The sequence below is a fragment of the Carlito syrichta genome, unplaced genomic scaffold (assembly GCF_000164805.1).
Source record: "Carlito syrichta isolate Samal-C Ts95f unplaced genomic scaffold, Tarsius_syrichta-2.0.1 Scaffold306711, whole genome shotgun sequence".
Classification (NCBI taxonomy): Eukaryota; Metazoa; Chordata; class Mammalia; order Primates; family Tarsiidae; genus Carlito; species Carlito syrichta.
Genome location: NW_007250807.1, coordinates 117,756 through 129,561, shown reverse-complemented (window position 1 = coordinate 129,561; position 11,806 = coordinate 117,756). Strand labels below are relative to the sequence as shown.

The window sequence follows — 11,806 nt, the reverse complement described above, 5'->3', positions numbered from 1 at the left end:
CCACCCCGCGACCCCACGGGATGAGGAAGGACGAGTCGTTCCTGGGCAAGCTGGGCGGCACGCTGGCGAGGAAGAAGAAGGCCAGGGAGGTGAGTGACCTGCAGGAAGAAGGCAAAAATGCCATCAACTTGCCGATGTCCCCCACCTCGGTGGATGTTCATCCCGAAGACACCCAGCTAGAGGAGAACGAGGAGCGCACGATGATCGACCCCACCTCCAAGGATGACCCCAAGTTCAAGGAACTGGTCAAGGTTCTTCTCGACTGGATCAATGACGTGCTGGTGGAGGAGCGGATCATTGTGAAGCAGCTAGAGGAGGACCTGTACGATGGCCAGGTGCTGCAGAAGCTCTTGGAAAAACTGGCAGGCTGCAAGCTGAACGTGGCTGAGGTGACGCAGTCCGAAATAGGGCAGAAACAGAAGCTGCAGACAGTCCTGGAAGCGGTGCATGACCTGCTGCGGCCCCACGGCTGGGCGCTCCGGTGGACCGTGGACTCAATCCACGGGAAGAACCTGGTGGCCATCCTCCACCTGCTGGTCTCCCTGGCCATGCACTTCCGGGCGCCGATCCGCCTTCCCGAGCACGTCTCTGTGCAGGTGGTGGTCGTGCGGAAGCGGGAAGGACTGCTGCATTCCAGCCACATCTCAGAGGAGCTGACCACAACCACAGAGATGATGATGGACCGATTTGAGCGGGATGCCTTCGACACGCTCTTCGACCACGCCCCGGACAAGCTCAACGTGGTGAAGAAGTCTCTCATCACCTTCGTGAACAAGCATCTGAACAAGCTGAATTTGGAGGTGACGGAACTAGAGACCCAGTTCGCAGATGGTGTGTACCTGGTTCTGCTCATGGGCCTTCTCGAAGACTACTTTGTTCCTCTCCACAACTTCTACCTGACTCCGGACAGCTTCGATCAGAAGGTCCACAACGTGTCCTTCGCCTTTGAGCTGATGCTGGATGGAGGCCTCAAGAAACCCAAGGCTCGCCCTGAAGACGTGGTGAACTTGGACCTCAAATCCACCCTGAGGGTTCTTTACAACCTCTTCACCAAGTACAAGAACGTTGAGTGACGGGGAGCAGCGGATGGCAGCAGGGGACAGTTTCCCAGCAAGAAAATCAGCGTCTGTCCATGCACTGTGCCTTCCGGACCTAGCTATGTGACTGTCATCCCAACCCCTGCCTTTTTTGTTTGCTCTTAAGCACCTTTCTGTGTAATCTCAGTGGGCGAGAGCCTTTGAAAATGCAGGGTTCTAAACACCAAAAAATAAAAAAATAAAAAAAAATAAATAAATAAAGAAGGTCATGCAATAAGGAAATAAGCTTAGGTATTAAAATATGCTAAATTATTTGAATAATATATAATAATTTTTATTTTATTCATTTGTGAGGAATCCTTCACCCATGAAACTTTTTATTCTTTAAATAACCTTTAAGTTGAATGTGATTTTATATAATATACTTTTTCAAATGATGCTTTTAAGAATAGAATGCATAATTAAACAAAAATGTACTTTCATATAGCAGACTAAAATGTTTTTATATGGACTATATGTTTATAATAGTTCCTATCACTAAAAATAATCTGTATTGGACAGGAATATATTTAACAAATACCTAATGTACAAAACTGAATATTCCTCCTAAAAAAAGTTCAAGAAAATTAAAATAAATTGTTCCTTTCCAGTAGTTGCTTAGTTATCTGTTAGAGATTCCACATGAAATTGAAACAATTATGCCACCTGTGTCTTTTCAGAAAGTAAATAAAGCTTTGCATATAATAGTGGGGGTTACAATTTGAAGATTGTATTTGCCAAATGACACTGTCATATTTCTTTAGCTCCACATCTTTATTTCTTTCATCTTTGTAACCAGCGATCCGAACTTTCATCTCCAACTTCTCAGTCATTTCAATTTACCTGAAGAATTCAGTGGAAACCTCACCACATTTCAGTTGAAAGACAGACGTGAATGAGCTTTAAAACCTGACAGCTGGGACACGTTACACCTTCAGCAACATGAATAATATTACAGTTCTCAAAAAAGAAAATGCCTTTAGTGAATAGAGCAAGATTAAATTATATATGTACTGTGGGTTCTGGGCATAGGGAAAGCCAATGGGCCATTTCAAATAATCTTTATTAACCATGCTATAAAGATGCCATCCAGACCCATGTATTATATTTTTATTATTTTCTTTTCATACTGTGTTCAATAATAGTAGTATGAAATTTCCTGCCAGTTTTTTGGTCATCTTATAACCCTATGGGAAGATTTGCAATTGGAACATCACATAAGGGAATGTAGCCTTTAGATGTTAAGCTAATGCAGTACTATTCTTGATTTACTAATGAGGTAAAGTCAGTGGTAGAGTAACAGAATATGCACTCAGAGTGTATTTTCACAGCCTTCCTCTTCTCTTGGCTCATCATTTTATTACTGAATTGGATGGCAAAAACTAAACCGCTTTTGAATCCATATCAGCAATTCTATAGCTACACAAAATACATGTTATTGTGCTCATATTTTATTTTAGATCATAATTTTTTGATTTCCATAATAAATATGAGATTACCTCATTGCTAATTATTCAATGTAGCTGAATTTTCCTGGAAGAAGTATCCTGAAAGTGAGAACCAAAAGGAGACCCAAACTTTACCTATATGATGACCACTTAACGACCTAATCCTGAATTGTAACCCACATCTTTAAAATAAAAGTTATTAAAAAAGAAGTATCCTAGAAACATGAGAGTCAAATCATAGCACATATAAACAAGCAAGAGTTTTCTATGGCAGTCATAATGTATTGCCTTGAAAAGTATTTCATCTCATTCAGACGCTTGTGGTTAAAGATTTGAAAAACATATTGCAGCTGATTTAAACAACCAAAACAGTGAGAATTATTTGGTTGTCAGAGATGTACCTTCTGGAGTACAAAAACAGGGATAAGCCATACCTCAAAATAGACAATCTAACTAAAATTTAATAAGAAATGTTACATAAACTTTCTCTCTACATTTTTGGCCTTTTTCTTCCTGATTCATCTCATTACATACTGACTTTTCTTGCTTCCTGGTGATCTTAGCAAGACTTTGCCACCACATCACTCCTGAGTTTTTAATACCTTAGTCCAGCCATGCTTACAGACTAACTGGCAGACCTTGAATCTTCTTTTTAAATGTATCAAAAAGTCTTCTATTATAAATATATGCACTTTTTAAAAATCATCTGATTCAGCTTATCTTGAGACATTATATTTAGTGTGCTTGCTTTAATGGTGTTCAGGAATTATATATTCTGAGTTATGTAATTTTAAAATAGTAAAATAATTGTAAAGAATCTGCAATTGTAAAGAAAATATGATCGAAATATTTCAATGGTTTCTAGTTTGATCAGCAATCTATTCGAATGATGTGTGTATTTGATATACCCACAATTATTTATATATTAATTACTATATTTACATATATTTATACATTTTTATATGTTTATAAAATATAGGCTAACAATATTATTAGATTCATGATATTGGTCATGAAAATAAGGTTTAAGCTATAAACAATTAAATTTAAAAAGATAAAACACACTGAGTTTGTTTTGGTAGGTATATGAAACCATTAATATATTCAGAAACATTGTATTGAAATGACCTTTCTTAACAGGATATTTGTTTGCTACATTCACTACTACATAACTAACATGATATTTATCCATGAATACAACTCTGTACATTTGAACAGACATAGCCATTCTACCAACCAACATTAGCACAATTCATATTAAAATGTAAGCACACATGAGTGCAAAACTCACAGATACTATAAAACAATTACATAATTGAGACTACAAAGCAGGGCAACCCATTTGGGTCCCCTCCCACCGTGGGAGCTTCTCTATAAATCCTGCTTTCTCACACACACACACAAAGACCACAAAGCAACTAGATAACAAGGTTATAAAAAGAACAAAACCTCACATATCAATATTGTCCTTGAATTTAGATAGCCTAAGTATTCCACTTAAAAGATATAGTCTAGAAAATTGGAACAAAAATAAGATCCAACAATTTTCTACCTACAAGAAATTAATCTTAATGCGGAAAGATACTCACAGATACAGTGTAAATGGGTAGAAGAAAGTACACAATGCAAATGCAAAACATGAGTTAGCAGGAGTAGTTATATTAAATAAAACACTGGAAATCACAAGAGTAACAAGACTAATAATTTTTTATATAATGATAAAGGTATATATATTTTATGTTATGACAAAATTATATTATATAATGTATACATTATTTTATATAATTTATACATTATATTATTATATAAATTTATTTAATCATTTATATAAATGTATATCTAGAATATTTAAAAACAATTTTTATTTTTATATAAATTTATATATACGTTATATTATTATATAAAGCATAAATTATTTTTTATAGTGATAAAGGTATGTATAGTTCAATAAAATGATATAACCTTCTTACATATATGTGCATCAACACAGTAGTAGTACCCATATTCATAACACAAATACTACTGTACTTAAGGAAATAGACAGTACAATTATTATAATGAAGGACTTCACCATTCCATTAACAACGATTAATGACAGATCATTGAGGCAGAAAATCAACAAAGAACTTCAGACTTCAACTGTGCCTAATACACATTTACAAACAAATGGAATATACATTTACAGATCATTCTGCCAAAAACTGCAAATATATTATTTTCTAATAAGTGCATGAAACGTTCTTCAAAATAGACCATTTGCTTTGCTACAAATCAAGCTTCAAAAAAGTAAAAAAAAAAAAAAAATTATTTCAAGTATTTTCTTGAACCACAGTGGAATGAAATTAGAAATCAATACCAAAAGGAACTCTCAAAACTATACAAATACATGGAAACTAAACAGCATGCTCCTGAATAATCTTTGCATTAATGATAAAATTAAGGAGAAAATTTTAAGAAATCAAAATAAAAAATATACGACATACCAAAATCCCATGAGATACAGCAAAAGCTATGTTAAAAAGATTTACAGGATTATGCCTACATCAGAAAGATAGAAAAATCCCAAATGCATAATCTAATGTTGCATCTTAAGTAACTAGAAAAAAAAAAGCTCGTCAAAATCAGCAGAATAAAAACTTATCAAAAATCAGAGCAGGAATAAATAAGATTGAGGGAAATAAAGATTAAAAAAATACACTAAATTAAAAGTGACATTTGTGGAAGGATAAAAAATAGTATACCACTAGTTATGTTAACCAAGAAAATTATTCAAATAAGCATAATCAGAAGTGATAAAGATTACCTGACATTACAACTTATATCACAGAAATACAAGAAATAATCAGATAATACTATGAACATCTAAACACACAAAAACTAGAAAATCTAGAGGAAATAGGAACTTGTGAAGCATACAACCTCCCAATACTGAACCAGGAAGAAATAGAAACTCTGAGCAGGCAAATAATCAATAATAAAATAGAAGCAGAAAAAAAAAAAAAAATGCCCAGGACTAGAAGGATTCACGGCTGAATTTTACCAAACAAATAGAGAACTGATATCTGCCAGGTTTGGTGGCTCAGCCTGCAATCCCAGCACTTTGGGAGGCCGAGGCGAGTGAATCGCCTGAGCTCACGGGTTCGAGACCCACCTGGGCAACTTGACGAGCTCTCATCTCTACAATAAAACAAAAATTAGCCGGGCGTGGTAACGCGCGCCTGTAGTTCCGACTACTCGGAAGGTTGAGGCGGAAGGATGGCCAGAGCCCAGCAGGTCGAGGCTGCAGTGACCGGGAGCGGCCACTGCACTCTAGTCTGGGCAACAGTGAGACTCCAACTCAAAAAAAACAAAAAAAAAAGAAAAGAAAAGAAAAAAGAAGAGCTGATACCAATCTCAGTGAAGCTATTCCAAAGATTAAAAAGGAAAAGTTTCTTCTTACATCATTCTATGAAGCCAGTATCAACCTGACAACAAAACCAGACAAGGACACGCCAAAAAGAAAACACTGCAATATACATGCAAATATTCTTAATGAAATATTAGCAAATTGAATCCACACACATCAAAAAGATATTATATCTTGATCACATGGGTTTTATTCAAGAATGGTTCAACATCTGCAAATCACTTACAAAGAAACAAAAAATAACTGAAAAATGAAATAGTAGATGACCCAAATAAATGGAGAAAAATTTTATGCTCATGAATTGGAAATATTAATATTATTAAAATGGCAATAGTGCCCAAAGCATTAGATTCAACACAATCCCTACACAATTACCAAAGACATTTTTTCACAGAATTAGAAAAAAACACTCCTAAAATTTATAGTGAATCAAGAAAGAGTCCAAGTAGTGAAATTAATAATAGACAAAAAGAACAAAGTTGGAAGCATTATTTACTGAATGTTAAACTATATTACAAGACTATAGTAACCAAATCAGCATGGTATAGATATACAAATAGATACATATATCCATGGAATAGAATAGAAAACACAGACATAAATCTACATATCTACAACCAAATGATCTTCTCCAGATTTGACAAATGTCTGCAATTGAGAAACAACACCATTTTCAATAAATGGTTCTGAAAAAAATGGATAACCATGTGCAAAATACTTAAACTAGATCCCTATTTTCACCATACACTAAAACCAAAACAAAACCTCAAAATGGATTAAAGACTTAATTGTAAGACCTGAAATTTTAAAAGCCCTAGGAAAAAAAACCCTAAGAGTATCTCCTCAGGATATTGACCCAGGCAAATAATTTATAATGGAAACTTAAAAAGCACAGTTATAAAACACAAATATACAAATTGTACTTAATTAAACTAAAACTTTTATGCACAGCATAAGACATAATCAATAGACTAAACTTATAACCAAAGAAATGAGAGAAAATATTTGAAAACTATGATTCTGACAAAGAAATAATATTGAAAATTTATAAGAGACTCAAACAGGTAAACAAGAAAGACACAAATAACTCACTAAACAGTTGTCAAAGAAGCTGAACATGTCTCAAAAGAGACATACAAGCAGTTAAAAACATACAAAAATACTCAAATTTACTAATCGTCAAAAAAATGCAAATAAAAACCACAGTGAGATACCACCTTACATCTGTCAGAATGCCTATTAAACAGTTTAAAGAAAAACATGTTGACAAGTTTGCAGAAAACAGGGAATTCTCATACATTTTCTGTGAGAATGCAAATTAGTTTCTGTGGAAATTTTTCTATAGAAAATAATAGGGAAGCTTTTCAAAGAACTAAAAATAGAATTACTGTTTGACACAGTATATACTGGGCATATACCCAAAGGGAAAGAAATAATTTTATCAAAAAGATGCTTGCAGTGGTACATTGATTGCAGGACAATTTATAATAGCAAAATCATGGAATCAACCTAAGTGCCAAGCAACAGATTATTGTATAAAAAATGTGATATACATATATACAATATGAAAAATTGTGAAGCCATAAACAGAATGAAATTATGTATTTTGTAGCAACATGAATGGAGCCAGTAGCCATTATTCTAAGTAAAATAACCCAGAAACAGAAAGACAAATACTACTTGTATTCACTTATAAGTGAAAGATATATAATGGGTAAAAATGAGCTTACAGAAGGAAATAGCAGACTTTGAGGACTCCAAAAATGGAGAGGGTGAGAAGGGGCTGAAGATTTCTAAAATCCCTATTGGGTACAATGTTTACTATTTAGGTGATGGATACACAGCACATGTTATGCCTGAATCCCATCACTACTCATTGTATCTATTTTACAAATCTGCACATGATCCTCCTAAATCTTAATTTAAATTTAACTAAAAAGAAATAAGCAACTGATTATAAAATAACAAATTACCCGAACACGTACTAAAGGATATATGTGGATGGCAAGTAAGCATATAAAGAGATATTCAACATATGGTATTAGAAAATATAAAAACAAAATAACAATGTGATATCACTGCACACCTATTAAAATAGCTGACACTTAAAGCACTGAAAATACCACATGCTATTGTGAATGAGGGACAGTAGGAACTCTCATGTTTCACTTGTGGAAATGCAAAATAATAGTCAACTAGGCAGAACCTTTGCAAGTTTTTTACCAAGTTAGTAAGTGCTTATCATATGACTCAGCAACCATACTTCTTGGCATCTACTCAAAATGTCAAATCTTTACAAAATCCTGCACATGGATATTTAGAGCAGTTTTAGTTATAACTGACAAAACATGGAAGCAATCAAGAAGTCCTTCAGTACATGAATGAATAAACAAGTTGTGGAGCATCCATTAATAAAATATTATTTACTGATTTAAAAAATGAGCTATCAAGCCTCATAAAGACATAGAAGAACTTTAAATCTATATTGCTAAAGAAAATAAGTCAGTCTAAAAAACCTACATACTGTATGATTCCAACATTCCATAAAAGAAAAAACTATAGAGACAGTAAAATGATCTGTCATATCCAGGACTTTGGGTAGTAAGAGATGGATGAATAGATGACGAATAGGGTATATTTTAAGTCATTGACACTATTCTGCATATCATCATGATGCATATATCATGTTATTATGCATGTATGAAGCTAGAAAATTAAGAGCAAACCAAACCCAAAATTAGCAGAAGAAAAGAAATAGCAAAGTTCAGAAGAGAACTAAATGAAATACACATCAACAGGCAATACAATGGATCAACAAGACAAAAGTTTTCTTGAAAAGATGAACAAAATCAACAAACCTCTAGCAAGACACAATCAACAAACTTCTAGCTATTTAGTCATAAATCAGAAAACCTAGAAGAACAGAATAAATTCTTGGAAACATGCATCCTTCCATGAATGAACCTAATTGAGATAGAAATCATGAACAGAAAAATAATGAGTAACAAGATTGAATCAGTAATAATCCCTCAACAACAACAACAAAAGCCCAAGATCAGATGGATTCACTGTTGAATTTAACAAAATATATAAGGAATAATATTAACTCTTCTGGATCTGTTTCAAAAAAATCAAGAAGGGAATTATCCCTAACTTATTCTACAAGGCCAGTATTACCCTAATACCAACCATACAAAAAGAACAACCATATAAACTAGTTATTATTTTAAATAATTGTCAATCAAGTCTGTGTATCAAGAAGACAATTTTAGATGCAACTGTTCTGGTGTAGAGAGACAAATGTGTGAGGAATAACAGGTCAAACTTTGCACCCTGGGAGTAGAATTCATAATATAATCAAATTCCACGCATTAGGGTTTAAATTGCAAAATGAATATACTAGTCCTTTAATTCATAACTTTAACATTTTTAATTAGCTAGTTTAATAATTTTAAAACATGATTAGAATGTATTTTTATCAAAATAATGCTTAATTCATTTTCTAAGAAAAAAATTATATTTACATTAGAGATAATTTATTTATTTCTACATTTCTGAGGTCAAATTTTTGTTTACTTTTACCCCCATGCTTCTCTTATGCACTGATCTCTTTAAACTGCTTACTCATGAGTTCAGGAAAAGATTTTGCATGGTAAGACTTTGATGTTTATTTTAATTCCAATTGTTTTCTACCATGAGCACTTTATAGTCAACTCAGGTTGTCATACAAAATACCTTAGACTGGGTGTCTTAAAGAACAGAAATTTATTTTCTCACAATTCTGGAGGCTGGAAACTCTAAGATCATGGTGCTAAAGAGTTCAGTTTCCAATGAGAACTTTCTTCTTGATTTGCAGATAACCACCTTCTTGTTGTGTCCTCACAGGAAAAATCTCTGGTATCTGTTCCTCTTTTATAACAATAAAAGTGCTATTGAATTAGGGCTGTGTTCTTTTTTTTGTTTTTTCTTTTTTTTTGAGTTGGAGTCTCACTCTGTTGCCCAGACTGGAGTGCAGTGGCCGCTCCCGGCCACCGCAGCCTCGACCTGCTGGGCTCTGGCAATCCTTCCGCCTCAGCCTTCTGAGTAACCGGAATTGCAGGTATGCGCTACCACGCCTGGCTGATTTTTTTTTTTTTTTTTGATTTATTGTAGAGATGAGGTCTCACTGCCCAGGCGGGTCTCGAACCCGCAGGCTCAGGCAATCCACTCACCTCAGCCTCCCAAAGGCGCAGGATTACAGGCTGAACCACCGAGCCCGGCTTTGGGGCTGTATTCTTATGACACCATTTAACTTTAATTACTTCCTTAAAGTCCCTATCTCCAATGTAGTACATGGGGATTTCAGCATATATATTTGGAGTTGACAAAACTCTGCCCTGAACTTCAATATTCACATACTTACAGCATGCAAAATACATTCATTCTATCCCAACAGATTGAAAAGTATTTCTTTATTTTAACATAAATTCTAATGTTTAAAGTCCAAAGTCTCAGCTAATTGTCATCTAAATTAGTTATGGGAGAAACTCCAGGTATGAGTCCTTTTGAGTCAAAATTCCTCTTCAGATCTGAATCTGTGAAACTAAACAAGCTATAAGCTTCCAAAATACAGTAGAGGCATAGACATATGAGAGATATCCCCATTCCAAGAGGGAGAAATAGAAAAGAAGAAAGGAGAGAAAAATCCACAGCAAAAGTTCAAAACCCAGCAAGGCATGTTTCAGCAAATTTTAAGACTAAAGAGTAGTTATCTTTGATTTGATACTCTGCCTTTATGATGCTAGCATTCTTGCTAATCTGCCAAGTGAAGATATTGGCCCCAAAACTTGTAGATGTGATCCCACCCCTAAGGTTCGGCAGGGCAAAATCAGGGAAAGATTTTTCCCAAATCTTCAAGTTCTGCTTCTCCTTTGTTTAACAATTTTTTCTTTGAATTATCTCTTTCCTTTGGAATTTTACTATTAGCAGTCATGGGAAGCAATCTATATTTTCATTGCTCTGTCTAGAAATCTCCATAGCTAACTATACTATTTCTTTTTGTACAAGTTCTATCTTCCACAAAACACTAGAACATAGATCACACAAATGTTTGCCACTGAATAACAGAATCACCTTTCTTCCATTTTCAAATAAATTGTTTCTTATTTCAACATGGGACCTCACCAATATCATCTTTTTTTTTGTTACTGTAGATTATTTTATTTTCTAGAATTCTATATAAATGAAATCATACAATATATACTTTTTAAAAATCTGTCTTCTTTTACTTAGCACAATTAGTTTAGGATTTGTCCATGTTGTTTCAGGTATCAATAATTTACTCCTTTTTATTGCTAAGTAATATTCCACTATATGTATATATTACAATTTGTTTATCCATTCACTTGTTACATTTGAGTTTTTTTCAGTTTTTTACTATACCAAAACTGCAGTGAACATTCTACATAGACAGTCATATTATCTATAAATAAAGATAATTTTACTTCTTCCTTTCCATTGTAGATGATTTCATATTTTTACCTTACCTCATTATACTCAGTAGAGTGTCCAGAGAAATGTTGAAGAGAAGTAGTAAGAGCAGGCATTCTTTCCTTGTTCCCAATTTTACGAAGGAAATAATTCAGTCTTTCACCCTAAAGAATGATGTTAGCTAAAGGTTTTTCATACATGCCATTTAACTGATTGAGGAATTTCCCTTCTATTCCTAGTTTTATGGAAGCTCATATATATATGAAATGGATTTCAAACTTTGTTAAATACTTTTTTTTTATTAACCTACTGAAGTGATCTTTAACGTCCATATTTCTAGCTTGTACCTCAGAACTCTTTTAGACTCTAATGACTCAGTTCTAAATTGGCTTCAGCATTTTCAGGTA

The 11,806-nt window shown here is 34.0% G+C and overlaps 1 protein-coding gene across 2 annotated transcripts; it reads left to right on the top strand.

Moving 5' to 3' along the window:
• Positions 1-6: 6 nt before the first annotated feature.
• Positions 7-1,261, top strand: LOC103265627 (beta-parvin-like). 2 transcript variants are annotated; one of them, XM_008063282.2, is made up of 2 exons: positions 7-767; positions 822-1,261. In XM_008063282.2, the coding sequence occupies exons 1-2, from the start codon at positions 21-23 to the stop codon at positions 1,071-1,073; spliced, it is 999 nt and encodes a 332-aa protein (XP_008061473.2). In that variant the 5' UTR covers positions 7-20; the 3' UTR covers positions 1,074-1,261. The 2 variants fall into 2 exon arrangements, with proteins under 2 accessions (XP_008061473.2, XP_008061472.1); XM_008063281.2 differs by having other exon boundaries at positions 21-1,261.
• Positions 1,262-11,806: the final 10,545 nt, after the last annotated feature.

What these genes read in the sequence shown, in the direction of transcription:
- LOC103265627 (XM_008063281.2), top strand. Translation starts at nt 21, where the DNA reads ATGAGGAAGGACGAGTCGTTCCTGGGCAAGCTGGGCGGCACGCTGGCG.